This window comes from Pyxicephalus adspersus, chromosome 4 (genome assembly GCF_032062135.1).
Source record: "Pyxicephalus adspersus chromosome 4, UCB_Pads_2.0, whole genome shotgun sequence".
NCBI classification, from domain to species: domain Eukaryota; kingdom Metazoa; phylum Chordata; class Amphibia; order Anura; family Pyxicephalidae; genus Pyxicephalus; species Pyxicephalus adspersus.
Window position 1 is genome coordinate 120,067,551 of NC_092861.1, and position 19,901 is coordinate 120,087,451.

Consider the following 19,901-nt stretch of genomic DNA (forward strand, 5'->3'; position numbering starts at 1 on the left):
AAAAAAAAAAAATCATTATAACCTGTAACGCTTTTGGTACAGAAATCTGGACCTCAGTGTAACGCCAAGGTGGTTAATGAACACATTTTATTCAGTTGATGCACTCTGTGAATTACTTAACATTGACATGTAATTCTTAAAAATTAAATAGTTTTTTCAGCAAAAGTCAATGTAAGCCTAACATAATGCTTTCAATCAGTAAACATTTTTTTTTGTATACAGCATTTGTCATTTGTCAAGAGGCATTTGTCATCTGGGTCCACCATGATACTCTAAAAATTGTAATCCTAAATTGACAAACAAAGTTAAACTAAAATTCAACTTTCAAAATCTGCAATTCGTTGCAGGAATACTGAAAGAAAGTCTTCCAGCTGATTTTAAAGGTATTACTAACTTCTTAATCCCCCAGCTTGAAATGTGCCTTCCTTAGCAAAATTGACATGGCTTTACCGAAATACCCTAAAAAACTGTGTAATTATATGCTATTAGCGGCCAGAACCTCTTTGGCAAAAGCCTACAAATCTCAAAATATCTCTCTTGCTGGGATATCAACAAAACTAAACTGTATAATGGTGAATGACAAGCTCACTTCCATTATCAAGTACACACCCCAAGCATTCGAGCCAACATGGAACCCATGGATTTATTACTGCTCATCGACAACAGAACTCACCCTGATGTGGACTCTCAGCCGCCCCCGTTTATTATTGTCATTTTCCCCCTCATCATCCTCTCTTTTATGCTCCCTACTGGTTTCCCTTTATTTTTTATTTACTTACATATGGGTACTTTGCAATTACTTTGGTAATTTAAAGCCTTATAATATTGCCTGTGACCTGTTTCACTGTTTATGTTGTCTGTTACTCTGTTTATACCACAAGAGTATTACTCCCATTCCCCTTTCCCTATTTTGTTCCTCAATAAAAACTTATTGAATTCAAAATCTGCAATCAGTTGGGCTTTATTGCAGAAAGGGACTGGCAATGCCCTGCTCAGCATAGGAAGCCAGGATAGCCAGCGCATCCCAGTTTTCCCTGTGGCCGCCAGCACTGAACGATTATATTCCTGGCCTGACCAATCTAGCCTGGCCAAAGATTGAAACAAGGAAGAGAAGAAAAAAGATGACCAAGGACAGGTATTTAAAAAATTGCGATTAGGCAGGTGGGGTTGTTTTATTGAAGCCTGTCCCTTCTGCACTAAAGAACCCGCATGATTGCAATTGAAAAAAAAAAAAAAGGGTAAAGTTTTACTTTAACTGAAAATCTGTTGGTGGAGTGATGGATCCGGATTCAGGTGAATATATAGATCAGTTTATATTTTAGTTAAGAAGCTGCTCTACAAGATCCAACTGGTTTAAAAACGAGGTTCCTGGAATCAAAGAAAAATGCTTAAAGGAATGAAGTGAGTTTTTAAACAGCTTTCTCTTTACCTTTCACTGTAGAAAAGTCAGGTTAGCCTGACCTGATCCAAGGACTGAATGGACAGAAAAACAAATCCTATGGCTGATAGCCCTAGTAAATGTATTTTAACAGGTAGCCAATTGTCTTAGGTTTAGTATTAAATAAAGTGTTCCTATTTCTAGGAATATCTGAACTTAATTGCATCCACATGCAATTTTTGTCTGGTGTCAACAAACTTCAGACATGGGGATGGGCAAATGCAGCTTGAAATTATATTGATCATTTACACATTTTATTTTCAGTTGAGCTCCTTTTAACCAGCCTCAAGCAGCTACTGTACTTCCACTGACACAGGCTACAAAGCAGATCACAATGCACTTGTAATGCCAACTGCACAGAAAGAAAGGGCTTTGTGTAGTCTTCAAAAACAGAATTCAGATACCTAACGTTCCACCTGACAAGTATTGAAAATATGGTATGAATGGAAAATTTGGAGAAAAAAACTGAATTTTTAGGTTATTTGTAATTTTTTCAAATACTCCAAACCACGTTTATGGTTTTTCTATATTTTTAACAACTTCTTAAATAGCCTTGCCAAGTTCCGAAAAGAGAAAAGTTTTTTTTTTTTCTTCTTTTTTATTGAAAAAGCTGTTTCAAAGACTTTCCGCCTTTCATGTTTACCTTTTAAATGTGCTGCCTAGGGTTTTCCTATATATGCTTGCAAGCCAATACCATCTTTCCAGTATCTACAAATACCTATTCAATGTGGTGTTCGAAAAGCTGAGAATGCATCTTCACAGGGAGCTGTTCAGGTTCTTACCAAACAGAAATGTTTAAGGAAATTGTTACACAAATTTTCTTGTAATAAGGCACAGGCATGGAAATCTAATGTTTAGGCCATGCAATGGTCGGTATCCTATAGGATTAGGACATACCACAATTTTAGGAAACACTTCTGTAGCCTTCAACTTGGCCACATGCATTACATCTCATGTTGAATGTGGTTTAGATTTTATAACAACTATAGTTTAATAAACTTTTCTAATCTTTTTAATTTAAAGCTAGTGAGATGTTCCCTACCAGCACTACCAAGTTACTAATGCATCTATAAGAGATAGCACAAACGCAATGTAACAAATCACAAAACAAAATATGTGATGTCTGTTTTTCTAATTTATTCCCCCATGTACACTATATATTGAAGAGAATGTGGACAACCTTTTCATAAATATAGCAATTTTTTAGTGAAGGGCATGGCTAAAGACATTTTAGGCAATTGTGTACTTCCACCAATGTGGTAGCAGTTAAATAGCCTACCTCTGTTTCAGCAAAAGAAATAGTTTAAAGTGGAACTAAAGCTCCACCTAAAAAATTTGATCAGGTAGGTCATTACTGCAGAAAGGGGTTACTTCTGCAATAAGTTTCATGGATGAGGAGAAGAAGATGGCAACGCCCTGAAAAAGAATGGGGACAGGTGAGTATAACAGGGTTTCTAATTCGCTTTAATGAGTTTTATTGGAAGGAATATTAGGAACCTGCATACAGCTCTAAACTCAACTCTCCTGAACAACCTTTTGGATGTACAGGGATGCTGATTGCAAACTAGGTTGTGCCCATCATCAATCTCCAGAATCCATCACAGTATCTCAGAGACATATTTTTAAAACTGAGCCTCAAAAAGCCCATGGTTTTGGAATGTGGTGTCCTGAGCACATACATACCAAGAAAGGGAAAAGGAGAGAAGAGCTTCCTAAAACTACCCACAAAAGAAATGATCAATGCCAACTCTTGAAGTAAACGTATGAAACACAAAGGGCAAATTAAGGGAACAGCAGGCTTGATATAGCATTAAGTAAATTGTATTAATTTGTTTAAAAGATTGTAGGCTGCCAGGCCTTTTTTACAAGTTATAAAGGTAAAAAGAAACTTTACATAGATATAGGTCCTTCCATAGGACAGAATGTGGTGTCCTACAAAATCATATAGATAGATAGCAAGATGGCCAGTTGCATATTAATGTTTGGATTTATATTTTATCTATATGATGCAGGTTTATTTATGTTTTGGAAAAAAAAAATAGCGTTGGTTGCCAAAATACCTGATACATCCAAAGGTGAGTATTTATTGTGTTTAGTTCCACTTTAAAGCTGAAATCTTGGTTAATGGAAATCTTTGGAAATGTAAAACAGCTCCCCGAAATGTATTTCATTTGGGTATTTGGCTGTTTGTAACTCAGCATTAAACAAAACTGAACTGTTTGCAATGATTAAAAAGGGCCATTTAATGTTCCAAAGGGTTTCTAAAAACTGATAGCTTGTGCATAACCTTGATGTCCTACTGATGAAACACTATATTAAAACTGCAGAACAGGTTCACTTATTTACAGCTGTCTGCGTGTTCAGTTTGCCATGCCTCCTCTGGCATTACATCTGTCTTGTCAGCTGGTTCTTTGGCAGGCGTAATCTCCCTATGCAATCTTATACATGATGAAACTATGCATGAGGATGAGGTGGGGAAAAGAACTGAATTGGGTAAAGGACGCCAAAATTGCAAACAATACAAAAAATGCATTGCTGCAATTACAAAACAAACCAAAAAAGGAGCTATATTTATACTTAAAACAACTAATCTAGTCTAATATCTCCAGATGCTAAACTCTTGGAGTAACAGATTGTAACAGCAGGGTTTTCAGAGACTAATGTGGTTTACACATGAAAAAATGTGTTTGTGAGACCGCTATTAATTTTTTTGGTTATATATTTAACACAAAAATAAGAAATCTTACCTTTTCATCTTAACAGTTTAGCCTTTAATCGATTAGTGATACGAAAACACAATAAAAAAACACACAATCCAAATCTATAGAGGCGTATAATAAATTAATTATTGTAGTCGATATAGTTGATGATGTTCATAGACAGATATACATAACATTCAGAGCCTATTTCTTAACTGTCTGTCCCCAGATTGGCTGCTGCATGCTATTGCACTTTGTACAGCAGCAATGGTCCTGTATTTAAGTTACTTAGCAATAAGAATCATGACAAGCACATCCCAATGAATTATCTAAACATATCTATGATGATTACTTAGTAAAACGGTACAGAGAGCAATGATGGTGCCCAAACACAGTTTTCAATAGCTTACAATGCAAATCAAAGTATCTTTGAGTTGACATGCATAAGAATACCATCATCTGTGGTTAACTAATGGTGAAAAGAATTGATAGGAAGCTGGAAGAAGACCTAGAGAAGATGGTGGTAGACACAGAAAGGACAACAGATCATTTTTTATTTGTCTGTAGAAAAGAGAGGAAAACATGATGCTGTGTCTAGCATACCGTTCAAGTATGCTATACATAATAACAGAACTAAAGTTCTGCTTTACAGGGAACCCGGAGTGAAATCTAAGCTGCTAAAATAAATGCATATCCATAAGTTCACTTGAAGGTGATAATATCCATATACTCCCAGGCAATATCAATCTTCGTGCAGTGGAAATTGTTAGTAAAGACTGCAAACTGCCAATGTGTTACCAGCACTGATACTTCGCTATATAATGTTAAGGTCAGGATTTTTTCTTTTTGTGCAGTAAACATTGCTCCATTATAGCAGAGGGAAATGTTCCCCATTTAAAGTAAAATGCATAGCAAAGTGTCACTACAACATGGCCCTGTAGGGGGCAGCAACATACTGCAAGACCTCCATGCTTTTGCTTCTATGCACTCCATAAAAGGCAGCTAAAATTAAACTATTCTATTAAATAGGCTGCTGCTGCAATCACAGAAAAGCTGAATAATGGCATGCAAACATTATTAACGCTTCTCTGTTTTACATATATAAGAATGGGAATGGAAGCACTTAGGTTTCAGTAGTCACTAAAGCTAAATGTGCTGTGTATTTCTATCTTTGAAAAGCTATTCTTCACAATAACGATATTTAACAGCTCAGTATTCACATTTTCATTATCATTACAGGGATCCTGTAGTAATTATATAGATATGTAATTTTCTACAAAAATCTAAAAATGCGTATTACCAACCAGACAGCCAATACAGCCACTACAAACCTACTTATGGAAATGCTAGTTAACTGGCTGTCATGTTAATCCTCCTGCCTCAATACTTTGAGTTTCTGAGCTAGGACAAGAATGCAGTAAATTAGGTCAGATTCCTTAACTGATCTATCTTTGACTAAAAGTACTAAAGCTGGAACGTTAGCATTACACTATAAAAAAGTATTTTCAGACAAGGAGAAGAAAGTGCAGCCAATGTGTCATGGTAGGTTAATAATAAAATATTATATATATTTTTTTTTAAATTAGAGACATAGGGCCTGATTTATTAAAGCTCTCCAAGACTGGAGAGGATACACTTTCATCAGGAAAACAGAGTGATCCAGCAAACCTGGAATGGATTTCTTCAAAGTCATTTGCTATTTGCTGGCAAATGTTTGAATCCATTCCAGATCCATTCTAGGTTTGCTGGATCACCCAGCTTTACTCATGAAAGTGTATCCTCTCCAGCCTTGGAGAGCTTATTAAATCAAGGGTAATATATTAGAGCCCAATTTTACCCTTGTCCTGATCCCCAGTGTCTATGAATGTAATTTGATATTCCTTTTTATGCTAACTTTTTTAGGATGATCAACAGTTTCCCCTTCCTTCAATCTGTTTGTCCAGTGACGATCAGTCTCCAATGACGCACAAAAGCCTCATTGACGTAATGATGTTATTGCCGGTCTCGCAACCTTTCTCCGAAGGTAGGTACTGGACATCTTAGTCTCACAGAAGGAGGACCAGCACTGGACCACAGACTGGCAAGTCTTCAGGTGACAGATGTATTTTGTTTAGAACATCTCAGAACTGCCATGATTTTTTTGTGGCATGGAAACAAAAATGTGCTGGAAACAATCATTTGGTCCATACTGAAAAGTCAGCTTAATTCAGCTGCTAAAGATTAGACATCTGCACATCCTTGATGCAAATCTCATGTTCTACCACATTCCAAAGCTTTATTGGATTGAGATCTGGTCATGTGGAGGATATGTGAGTACAGTGAACTCATTGTCATATTTAAGCAACCACTTTGAGATTTTTTGTGCTTTGTGAGGGGTGCATTATCTTACTGGAAGCCATCAAAAATAGTATGCTGTGGTCATAAAGGAATGGACCTGTCTGGCACCAACAATTATATCACATTCAAAATCACTCTTGAATTTTATGTCTACATGCCTATTATGTATTTGGCCGATTAGTTATTTGTGTTATTGAGCAGGTAAATAGGTGTATCTAATAAAATGGCCACTGAATGTGTATACATTCCTTTTATGCAACAACAATTAAAATATTGCTTGGCGTCTTTATTTCTCTTGTTCTCTGCTGAGATGTTTCTGCACCTTGACTGGAGTCCACTTGTGGTAAACTATAATGATTGGACATGCTTTGGAAAGGAACACACCTCTCTATAGCTCTCAGCAAAGCACAGATCTGGGAAAAGGCTTCAAAACCATTTGTGCAGCACCGATAGTTCAGAAGTTTGGCACAACCAGAACTCTTCCAAGAGCTGGTAGCCCAGCCAAACACAGCAATCAAGGAAAATGGCCTTAGAGTTGACAAAGAACGCAATGGTCACAATGACTGAGGTCCAGAAATCCTGTGTGGGAATGGAACTATGTTTTCCGAAGGACAATCATAACTGCAGCCCTCAGTGGCTAGACAGAAGCATCTCCTCAGTGCAAAACACATGAAACCCTGCCTGGAGTTTGCAAAAAACCGACTGAATGACTCCCAGACAGAGGACAAAATTCTCTGGCCTAATCAAACTTTGATTGAACTGTTAGGCCTGAATGTTATGTCTGGAGGAAACCAGACACCAGGCATCACCTGCTTAATACCATCCTAACAGTGAAGAATGGTGGTAGCAGCATGATGCGGTGGTGGAGTTTTTCAGCAGCAGGGTCTGGGAGACTGGCCAGGGTTGAGTGAAGGCTGAATAGAGCAAAGTACAGAGAAATCCTCAAAAACCTACTTTACAGTCAGTGTTCTCCCCAGCCCCTTTTAACCGGGGACACCACCCAGAACTTTTAAGCAGGCGACCAGCTGTTTTTGGGTGATTACTGATGAGTAAGGTCACAATATAGGGGCTGCCACCCATCTACAGTTTCTTCCCACCCAGCTTAAAAAAATTTCTGGGTTGAGCACGAACAGTGCTCAGGACCACTGAAGGTTGAGTGGTCTGAAGGTTCACCTTCCAACATGACAATGACCCAAAGCACACAGCGAAGAAATCACAGGAGTGGCTTTGGGAAAGCCCTGTGAACATCCTAGAGTTGCCCAGCCAGGGCCCTGACTTGAACCCTATAGATAATCTATGGAGAGAACTGAAAATGACTGTCAACAGGCGATCCCAATCCAACCTGACTGAGCTTAGAGGATTTCCAACATGGGAAGAATGGCAGAAAATCCCCCAATTTAGGTGCTTGTTGGATCTTACCCAAAAAGACACAAGGCCGTCATTTGTGCTAAAGGTTTTCCCACTAAGTAGTAAGTAAAGGATTTTTACCCTTTAAAAAATTTGCCAAATTGTCTACAATTCTGTTTTTCACTTGGTCATTATGGGGGTACTGAGTGTAGATGATGAGGGGAAAAAATGAAGTGAAATGATTTTGGAATCAGGCTGCAACATAACAAAACTGAAATAAAGTTAAGAAAAACATAATTATATAAAACTTACATTTGCCAAAGAAGTTGCTTCCCAACCGTACTTGCTGAATAGAGACACTGTGATAAGGTAAGTATGATGGTTCTTGGGTAAGTTGTGTAAGTCTAAGGCTGTGGAATTGGCAGCTTGTCCTTATCACTGGCGCAGAGACCCCACCTGAGGAGATACATACAAATTGTCAGGAATTTTCTATACATACGTCACATAAGCATGAGTTTTAAGACCATTGTAAATTATTTATAACATTTTTTAAAAATACATTGAGGTACATTTTAGTGTATATTGTAAAAAAATCCTTTTTTAAAGCAATTTCACACACACATAATATATATATATATATATATATATATATATATATATATATATATATATATATACACATACACCAAATGTAAACAGGACAGAGCTTAATACATGTAGCATTATCAAAAGCAATTTCTCATTTTTTATTATTTTTTTGGATAAATGGGGATAGTGACAACTTCAGTCAAGATTTGCAATATTGCATTAGCCCCAGCAGGCCTTTCACTTTGTGATTATTGATGCTGCCCTTACTGACCTGCTTCTACACAAAAAAAACAGAATTTCTGGTTGGTGCTCTAAACCTTTGCCTTTAATACTTTTTGAATCACCGACCCCAAAACATTTTTCCATTAGGCACAAATTAAATACTTCAGGTTAACCTTGCTGCAGTCATCAATTTTATTAGTAAACTGCTTGAAATCAATAATTCCGTGGTCCGTTATCAATAGCTTTTGGGAGGCTAATTTCTTAAGATATTGAGTTGTGCCACACAATTAATATGTTTTGAATGCAGAAAAACAGCCCGTTCCTAATTTGGATGTCACAATAGCTAAATGTGAAACGTTATACCTATATGCTTTCAAATACACAGAATATACAGCCATTTATGGCTGTATAATTTTTACAACAAAAGGTATTAGTAAAAAGGCTTTAAGAAATTAAAACTATCCCAATGAATGTGGTTCAAATACTTCTATGAAAACGCTACACAGGTTATGATAACGGCATAAATTCTTGGCTAACTTCTGTACATAAACATTATATAAGTTACATTCTAAATTATTGAAATGTTATGAGACAAAGAGATGTCACTTTTTTAAAGCAGAAAACAATTTGCACAGCCAAAGCTGGTAAACAAGCTTAAATGTGTAGTGAGGGTGGAAGGTAACAGGAGACCAAATTACCATAAATTAATGAATCATCTACAAAAAGGGGAAAACAATTAAACCTGGTGCAGCCTCTTAACTTTTGAGTATGGTATTTAATATTGTGAGCACACAGAGTGAATTCCCCAACCCCTTGTAACCTCACCCACAAAAAATACACGAAGGTCATATACATATATATATATAAATATTCACCTTCAGAATCAAATTCAAGCTCCTGTGCTTTGCCTTAAAATGCATCCACAGTTCTTGTCCCACTTACCTTTCTGACCTGATAGAAAAATACTCCCCTAGCCGCTCTCCTTGCTCCTCCAATGACCTACTAATGACTTCCTCACTCATAACCTCATCACATGCACGGCTCCAACACTTTTCTAGAACTGCCCAAACTTTCTGGAATGGTCTTGCTCACCCTATTTGGCTTGCTCCTCATTTAAAAGAGCACTCAAAACCCATTTTTTTTCAAACTTGCCTACCCATCTTCTTCTGTCTTTTGAAACCATCACTAATTCCCATCACTCCATATCTCCCATCCTATTGTGTGTTTCTTCCCCCACCTCCTAGATTGTAAGCTCGGGGCAGGGTCCTCCTCCTGTCACTGTCTGTATTCGTATGTCATTTGCAACCCCTATTTAATGAACAGTGCTGCATAATACGTTGGCGCTATAAAAATCCTGTTTATAATTAAATTATATATATATATTTTTTTTTTTTCACACATACACATATACATACACACACAAGATTTACATATACATATGTGTGTATGTTTGTATATTAGAGCTGCCTGTTCCTGATTTGGTATGAGGGGTATCAAAACCCTTTTAAGTGTTGGATAGAATATGAAAATGTAAACCGCTGTCAGGTATTACCGTTTACTGTCTTCATTCCCTGTTCTTTAAGGGTAACCATAAAAAGTTGAAAAAGATTCAAGAATTAAACTACTTAACCTAAAAAAGCATTTCTTTCCGTGTTACTGTTGTATAGATTTCCTCTTGCTTCATGTGCTGGATCAAAAACCTTTTTACCAGGCATGAAGGAAGGAATCTTTACGAAGGTGCCCCTGACTGCAGTAAAACCAGTCAGGTGTTCTAATCCTTCCCCACTCTCTCCAAAACCAAAAACAATGTGTGGATAAACCTTATTTACAGACTCCAGATTTGTAATTCTGATTTAGGAAACCAATTTCAATCAAAGGCGGCTGAAAGATAGCTATGCTTTAAAAAGCAGTAGAGTTATTCAGTTTTTCTAAGGTGGAAATTAATAATGTTTCCCTAGCCCACCTCTTTTGAGCAGGGTCCTCTCTTCATGTGTCATTATTTGTATGTGCCATTTGCAAAACCTTAGAATTAAATTCAAGCTGTGCTTTGCCTTTAAATCCCTTCACAGCTCCTGTCCCACTTACCTTTCTGACCTGATAGAGAAATACACCTGTACCAACTCTCTCCACTCCTCCTATGACCTACTAATGACTTTTTCTCTCATAACCGCAGCACATGCATGACTTTAAAAGTTTCCGATTCCCTGGAACTTTTTTTCTTGTCCTTTTTGGCTTGCTCCTACCTTAAAAAAGCCTTCAAAACCCATTTTTTCAAACTCGCTACTACCCCGTTGTGTGCTACGTTCCCCCAGCTATTACATTGTAAGCTCTTTTGGGCGGGGTCCTCTCCTCCTTCTGTATCATTGTTTGTATCTGTCATTTGCAACCTCTGTTTATTGTACAATGCTGTACAATATGTTGGCACTTTAAAAATACTGTTTAAGATTGGTAAACAATATTTAGAGCACAAATTTCACATGAAGCAGAAATGGGAATCCAACAGAAGCTCCACTTGCACAGGTTAAGTACAGCCCTTCAAGGACATCATTGCAACTTTAAAAAGCGTATAGTTGGCTTTGCAAAGGTTTTAGCATAACAATAAGGGGATTTATAAAGTTTGTGGCTGCTTCTACTTAATTCCCCTACAGTGATGCAACTTCTGCAAAGTCCATAAAAGGAAATTCTTCCAGGTTCAGCATATTTATTCAACTTGATTGGTTGGTCCGTATAACCTAGTTCCTGTGCATGCAAATTCATCCTGGCACTAGGACATGTACAGGCCTGGATTTTCTAAATGTGTGCACAATGTATGTTGAAAAGGACAGTGATAGAATGATTGTGGCATAACCATGCACTTATTAATTCCTGATTTGCCTACATTTTTATGCTGTAATGACTGGAACCTACCAAGTAGCTGTGCAAGGTCCAGCAGAGAAAATTGAAGCCAACATCATCCAGCATCAAACTGGGAGGTGGAGTAATGGAGATGCAATATAGGAGCAATGGAGCAAAGTATGGCTTGTGAGAGGGAGTGTCGCAAAAGGTTAAGACAAGTATGGGGGTTATAGGACAACTGGAGGACAAACATCTGAGAGCATTACATTTGTTTTTAGTGGGCCTACACATTTTTATGTATGTTTATTTATGTTGGTTTCATTAAACATGACAATGAACTGATAAGATAGTTATAAGCCATAGTTTCCCTTTAATATAAGGATTTGGCATTTTGTTAACATAACTTGTCCCTTGGTGGTGTATCATTCATTGATTTGATAACTAAGCTTTCACCAGAACAATGACAAATTGTGTCATTTCTTCTATACCTAAAGGATCACATTAAAATTCTCCCTGTCTACCAGGCTTCACTCCACTCATTTCTTCATTTTCCATTTCCTTAAAGTGCTCATAAACTACCGGCTAAAACACTTTTTGCAGCTTCATGAATACATAAGAGCAGTCTTACACATTTTTTAGTAGTGCTTCTGCAAGAATGGTGCTTTTATCTGGTTTACAAGGTCAAAGAGGTAGAAATAAACTAAGGTATACTATTTAACCCCTTCCAATACAAAAAAAAAATAGACTCTTTGTGATGTCCAACAATTTTTGATATGATGAAAAAACAGAGATGACAGCTGGTTTACTGGTTTGACCTCTATAGATGACTTTAGGTTTTGAACATATGAGAAATATTCAAGATGAATTTATAGGAATGACTGATGTATAATTCACTGAGAAAAATACTGCAGTTGCACCGGCATCAGGGAAATACATTTGATCTTAAGATACTGGCAAAAGTATACTTATTTCTTTTTTGTTAACTTTTTTGTTTCCTTATTTATAAAAATGTTGTTTTAAATTAAAAAACAAACACAGTACAACAAGAAAAGAAGAAGCGGATTTCTAGTTTAGTACAAGGTAGCAACTAACATAGGAGCTTCTGCATTATTTGCAGAGTCTTTCACAAATAGAGACAACTTCAGACAAGCAGTTATATACAGTTTAAATACATAATATGAGCTGGTTTACCTGCTAAAGGATTTTAGTCAAATTACATATACACAGACCTGCCAGACATAGACCTGCCAAACATAGCCAGCCTGATGTAATGACTTTTTCTTATACAATTAGGTAATATAACCTCATTGTCCTCAAGTTTATCCCATGATTTGACAATAAATGCACTACAGTTTACCATTTTGCTCACTCTTATGTTCTCCTCCTAACAACATGCTCCTTATGCACATAAGTGCAATGGCTTAAAAAATATCTGGCAAGATATCTGGAGGTAATCGTTAGCACTCTGGCCTTTTCAGCGCTAGGTCCCAAATTTGAATCTCAGCCAGGGCACTATGTGCATGGAGACCGCATGTCCCCGCATATCCCGTGTTTGTGTTGGTTTCCCATATTCCAAAAACATGCAGTTAGGTTAATTCACTACCTCCCAAATTGACCTTGAACTGTGCTAATGACATATGACTATGGCGAGGCATTAGTTTATGAGCCCCTTTGAAGGACAGCTAGTAACTATTGACTTTGTGAAGCCCTGCGGAATATGTCAGCGCTATATAAACACTAGTTAATAATCAAAAGTAAACTGGTTGTTCACAATTTCGGAGTCACTGCCCTAAAACAAGTATGTAGATGTTCAGAGATGCCTCTTCATTGAGTGGTTCCTCATGGCTGGCACCTTGGCAGCTGCTCGAGCACCCACAAAAACAACATACAAACTGCCATCGCTGGTTCAAAAAGACCCAGAGCCCCTATGGGGCTGTCACAGGGTGATGCTAAATGTAGTGTCTCCCCAAGCAACAGCCGTTCATAGGGCAGGAAAGAGATAAACAGTAGTCTTACAAATCTTTATCTGCATCCTTGCTCCAATGTGGTATTCCGTTTGTAAAGCTTGTGGTTGTCAATCACATCCCAAGAAATCTACCAATAGGTGAATAATTAAAAAGCCCAAAGTGAATTTCATCCCAGCCCGACATTTGGTATCTTAAAGAAGAGCCACAGAAGAGATTTAATGAGGCAGCATAACCTAGCCAGTTCATACTGTTGAGGGACAGACACTGTAGAAACAATTATTTTTAGTCTCTCGTGCAATCATGTCATTGATAAGCCACAAGTGTCACTAATGTGATGTAGGACTTATACAGCACCCAGGTTATATATCTTTACCTCTCCCTCTGGCTACACTGCATAGCATGCCAGAATGGGCAGCAAAAACCTGGCCCAATGCTGCCAAGCTTGTCTTTATGTCTATAAAACAGCTCTATATGATGTTCTATATCTTGGGCTGGGTCTACATGAACAGTTTTAAAAACGCATATAAACGTTCCTACCACGTTTATATACTTTTTTATTCACTTTTACAAGCGTTTTAAAGCTTACGTTTAAAGCGCTAAAAAACTTTTACGTTTTAAACGTTTTACTGCAAATTGCCACAATTTTACATAAGCGTTTATAAAAGTTTTACTTTTAACCCTTTCACGGAATGAGTACAGGGGTACATAAAACCTCTTACTCATTCTATGAAAGGGTTAAAATATTTGTAAAAATTAGATGAGGCTTTAATGTTAAATGATTTTATTAAATGTATGTGTGTTTATGTAACTAAACTTTTTCTTACAGGTTATCTAAAGGACAGGATGATTTCCATGGCTGCAATCATGACATGAGCACAGCCATGGCACTCCTACTGACAGTGAGGGTTCCCCAGGCACTAGGGGTTAAATGAGGACAAGGCTCTCCATTCACCTCTAGTGCTCTGTGATTGGCTGAGAATTAGGAAACCCTGATGACAGCTCAAGCATCATCAGGATTTCTTTTCCTCAGCCAATCAGGGAGCAGAGCAGTCAGCAGAGCTCTGCTATGCTGACAGCTCCGCTCCCCTGATTACTACTGCAGCCCTAGAGGAGCTGTGACATGTGTTGTGTATCTCTAACACATACTACAGCTCCTCTAGGGCTGAGGGAGCGGAGCTGTCAGCATAGCAGAGCTCTGCTGATTGCTCTGCTCCCTGATTGGCTGAGGAAAGGGAAATCCTGATGATGCTTGAGCTCAGCCAATCACAGAGCACTAGAGATGAATGGGCACTGTCACTGTCAGGAGGAGTCCCATGGCTGTGCTCATGTCATGATTGCAGCCCTGGGAATCATCCTGTCATTGGGATAACCTGAAAAAAAAGTTTAGTTACACAAACACGTTTAATAAAATAATTTAACATTGAAGCCTCGTTCAATTTTTTACACATATTTTAACTCTTTCAGGGAATAAGTAAGGATTTTTTTTTGTACTCATTCGCCAGGGTGGGGTGGTGGAGATCTAGGAGTCTCCTTCAATGGGAGCGTTTTCAAGCATTTTTCCTACATTTTTATGCATTTATCATGCGTTTTAATTTTTTAAATGTTGCAAGCAACGTTTAAGATAAAGCTCGTACACGTGCCTGAAGGAAACGCCCTGGTGTAGATTAGCCTATTGGAATGCATGGGGACTTCAAACATAGGCTTTAAAAGCCTCAGGTTAAACGCTGGGGAAACGGTCCGTGTAGACTAAGCCTTACAGTGATTAGTGTGTGATGTGTGTTGGCTTATCAAATTCATTCTACTTCAAAAAGATACAATTACATAAACACTGAAAAAAGTCAGCATACATTTCATGTCTGCAAAACTCTGGGAGAGTATTTTGATGTGCACTACTTATAAGAAGGTGTTGAATTTCATTTGAAATTTCATGCTGGGCTCTGCACCAAGTCAATTAAATGGATTTTAATTGTTATAAAAAAAAGTGGACACCTTCATTTAGCAACACAGCGGGACCTTTTTTGTCAATGCATGGAAACATTATTTTTGACTCATACTGAATTAACATCTTTGGGAATATTGTACAAAACAAGATTTACATAATCTAGAAAACAACAATAAATCTGAGTCTATATTACAGCTAAATGTGGAAGCATCGCTGGTACTTGGAGTTCATAGGAAGAAGGGGCATCCTAGCAATAATAATGTTGTTCAAGGTTCAAGGTGAACATTACAAGACACTGAGCTCAACTAATACAAAGTATGTACTAAACCTTTTAGCAAGACACACACACTGGCAGACCCAATGGATACCGTCTGCTTGGCACTGGTCAAAAATATATGCCAAGTGACCACTGTTAAAGCATCACTCCTTGGTAATACCACACTTACGATAAGAAAACTTACAATTTTGTAGCCAGTTTAGGATCAGAATACCTCACCCATAAACTTGCTCCATGTCAGGAATTCATCTAGGTGTGGATAACTTTACTGCACCTCCCATGGAGCATGTTTATGAAGCACAGCAATGTGTTTTACAAACCTTTTCTGCACTGTGTTGGCTTATCAATTTCTAAAGAAGTTTCCTGCTAGGATTTTTATTGCAGTCTTGTGTGTCCCAACTGGGGAGATTCACCCTACAGTGCTCAACCCAGAAATTGTTTTAAGCCGGGTGGGAAGAAATTGTAGATGGGTGGCAGCCCCTGTATTGTGACCAAACTCTTTAGTAACCACCCAAAAACAGCAGGGTGGGTGCTGAAAACTGCCGGGTGGTGCGCCCAGCTAAAAGGGCCTGGGGAGAACCCTGCCCTATAAAACAGTACTAGTGACCATTGTCACCAAGATAATGAAGGCAATGGCAATTAATGCAGACAACTAGAAAAGAACTCCCCTCTCCTGAAAGGTATCTTCTAACTTCTAGCCGTACCCTTGGGTCAGGAAGTAAGCGGCAGCAAAAATATAAACTGAGAGAGGTTCAAAGCGTTGCCTACTCAGGCCAAACAAAAGAAAATGTTTTGGACTTGCATATACTTAGTACTAATTATTTTCAATACTAAAATTATATTGCAAACAATGCCTAAATATTATTCATGGCCCAAAAAGACCATAAAGAAACAATATTATTATTAAACAGTGTTTATATAGCGCCAACATATTATGCAGCTCTGCTCATTAAGGCTGGGTACACACGTGCAATATTTGTGGTTGGAAAGGATCTTTCACAATCCTTTCCAACGACAAACGACTGCACGATGCATGGATGAGTGCTGTACATACTGCTCTATGGAGAGGGAAGGGGGGAGAACGACAGAGCAGCACCCAGCTGCACTTTCTCCCTTTCACTTTCATCATCCATGAATGACAAGCACTATACACATGCCAGATTCTCATCCAATAATCAGCTCTGAGGCGGTTTTTGTACCAGAATCATCTGATGTGTGTACGTAGCCTAATTAGGGGTTGCAAATGACAGACAAATACAGACAGTGACACAGGAGGAGGAGAGGACCCTGCCCCGAAGAGCTTACAATCTAAGAGGTGGGGGAAGTTGAAGGTGTTAAAAGTTTATTGTGTTGATGTTGATTTACAGTTCTTGAATAAAGTTTGAATTAAAATAATGGGCGGCATGGTGGCTCACGGGTTAGCACTCGGGCCTTTGCAGCTCTAGGTTCGATTCCCAGCCAGGACATTATCTGCATGGAGTTTGCAGGTTCTCCCTGTGTCTGCGTGGGTTTCCTCCCACATTCCAAAAACATGTAGCGAGGTTAATTGGCTTCCCCCTAAAAATTGACCTTAGACTACAATAATGACAAATGACTATGGTAGGGACATTAGATTGTGAGCTCCTTTGAGGGACAGTTAGTGACATGGCTTTGGACTTTGTACAGCGCTGCGTAATATGATGGCGCTATATAAATACTGTGTAATAATAATAATATTAATAATTACCCAACTGATCCAATCTATGCAGATAAAATGCAATTTGCAAGCCTGGCTTCTACAAGACCAAATTCACTAAAAATCCACCAGGAGGTAAAAGCAGTTTAGCAGAAGAGACAAGTAGAGTCAATAGACCTGATTTATTAAAGCTCTTCAAGGCTGGAGAGGATTCACTTTCATCAGTGAAACTGGGTGATCCAGCAAATCTGGAATGGATTTCTGGATTTCTTAAAAGTTATTTGCTAGAAAATGTTTTGAATCCCGGACCAGATCCATTCCAGGTTTGCTGGATCATCCAGCTTTACCGATGAAAGTGTATCATCCCCAGCCTTCAAGAGCTTTATTAAATCGGGCCCAAAGACTTTTCCCTTGCTTCTGGGGTTTTGTTTTTTTATTTTGATCCCATGGGCCCTGCAGGGTCAGGTGTAGCTCTACACATTTACTCTAAAGCACCGTCATGTACAGAGCCAGCTGCCAGGGACAATGTAACCCCATCGTATGCTTAGAAGTTACCTCATCAGTGGCTGTACAATGACGTAGGATTGCCATGGACCCAGATGTCTGCTGTAAAATCTGCATCAATGGCAGTTTTTATGGCTAAAATGGTTCCTGGACCTGTCATTGCTGCAGGGAATCATACAAAAAGGTGGGTGCTTGTATCCTGGACTTATCCTCCCCCTTCTTCCGCTTTTTAACTTTTATTTTCATTTCTGTTTTTGATATTGTTATGTTTTGTTTAATTGGAGTGGAAACCCAGATTTTGTTTTTTATTCATATATCTTAAATATTGTGCTACGATTCTTAATATGCACATTGTAATGTATCCCCCTTCTGGTAAATTTTTGTAAAAAAATTGTTTAAAATTCCTAATAAAAATATTGAAACCAAAAAGGTGTGTGCTATGATCTGCCAGTTTGCACACCATACCTGCCAATCATGGCAAAGCTCACCCACATTAACAGGCATTAAGGTCAAGTTTACCTACAGCGACTTATCAAAAAGATGCAAAGAATGTTTCCTGCCATAGAGAACTGTGAGTACTTACCTCTCCAAGGGGCAGCAATTCTGAACTACAGCTTTTACCATCTTGAGAGTTTTGGAAGTCTAACCACCCATCTGCTGTGATTTGTCCAGCTGTTTGTCACTAAAAGACTCAGAAGTGACATAGGGGTCAAGATGAGGAACCACTAAGTTGAATGGTGAACCCAGGCGAGGCAAATAGAGTTGTCCCCTGGCTAGTAAAATTTGGACTAGTCACCACGATGTTATTAAAGTGTATGATAATACACAGTGCGTATCTATTCGACAGGTTTACAACCCTTTAATGTAAAGTAAAAATTTGGTTTTTTAAGTGCGTAAAAAAAAAGGGTGCTGGATCGCGCCGCCCGCCCCCCTCTAAATCTCGACTGCCTAGGCGATCAAGAATGATATTGCAGATCTCACGCATACGCAGTAAGATCGGCAACTTTTTTACCAACCTACGTCACCCGATCTTGCACCTGTTTCAGGTGATGTGGGAAGAACCTGGAAAAAGAGGCGAAGATGGCGGCGCCCATAGCGTCGGCCCGAAGACAGATGCCGGGACAACGCGAGACCTGATGAAAGAGACCTGCGGGATTGAAGGTAAGTAGATTTTTTTGTGTTTTGGGGGAATTTGAGTTTAGTTGCTCTTTAAAACTCATCTCTTAGATTGTAAACTCTTCGGGACAGGGTCCTCTCCTCCTCCTGTGTCACTGTCTGTATTTGTCTGTCATTTTCAACCCCTATTTATTGTACAGTGCTGCATCATATGTTGGCGCTTTATAAATCCTGTTTATTAATAATAATAAATAATCTTTCAGGTAAAAGGACATGGAGAGGGCATGCACAGCCATGTGACCGCAAAAAAACCCTAATAAAGGGGTTAGACATTTTTTATAATATAGCAATGAATTTATTTCAATATTACTTTATTAGAAAGTAGTGTTGCTAATGTCTTCATAAATATATTTACCCTGAAAAGACCATTCTTGAAAGACATTACTACCCTTTAATTGCCATGCTTAGTCCTGCTACGTGAATTACTGTACCTGCCACCCCAAAGCACAGAGTGTTAACAACCCATTAATAAACACACATAAAAATGTTGGCAATGCCTGCATACTCTCACCTCTATATACAGAGCGGAGGACACCGCTACACAACCTCACAGCCGCCATGTCTGCACGGGCTGCCCGCCGGTTCCGCCTGTAATATCCCACCCAATACGTCCACCTCTCAACACTGAAAACAGTTACTCAACCCGCAAGTAAATCAATGCAAATGCAATCCGTAAACAATTTAATAGCAGGTGTGCAAAGCAGTGGGGATTTTGAGCAGCTGCGTATCTGCTTCAATGCAGGCAGTAGTTTGGTCAGCTTTAATAGAGGTCCTCGAACTGCCAGGACCTATTGAGCTTGACAGGAAGATTCAAGCGTGGTCTAGCGTGTTTGAAAATCCTGAAACAAGTGACGTAATCAGGAAGAAAGGGCACGTGTATACACCGGCCATATT

General features: G+C 38.5%; 1 protein-coding gene across 1 annotated transcript in view; it reads right to left on the reverse strand.

Annotated features, from left to right (window-relative positions):
* MRPS5 (mitochondrial ribosomal protein S5) overlaps positions 1-19,645 on the reverse strand; it is a 63,861-nt gene extending 44,216 nt beyond the window's left edge. The window contains exons 1-2 of the mRNA XM_072409476.1: positions 19,519-19,645; positions 8,134-8,277 (exon numbers count right to left, since the gene is read on the reverse strand). Coding sequence (XP_072265577.1) covers positions 8,134-8,277; positions 19,519-19,567 — 193 coding nt within the window. The 5' untranslated portion in view covers positions 19,568-19,645. The remainder of the gene's footprint in view (positions 1-8,133; positions 8,278-19,518) is intronic.
* Between the last annotated feature and the right edge of the window lie 256 nt (positions 19,646-19,901).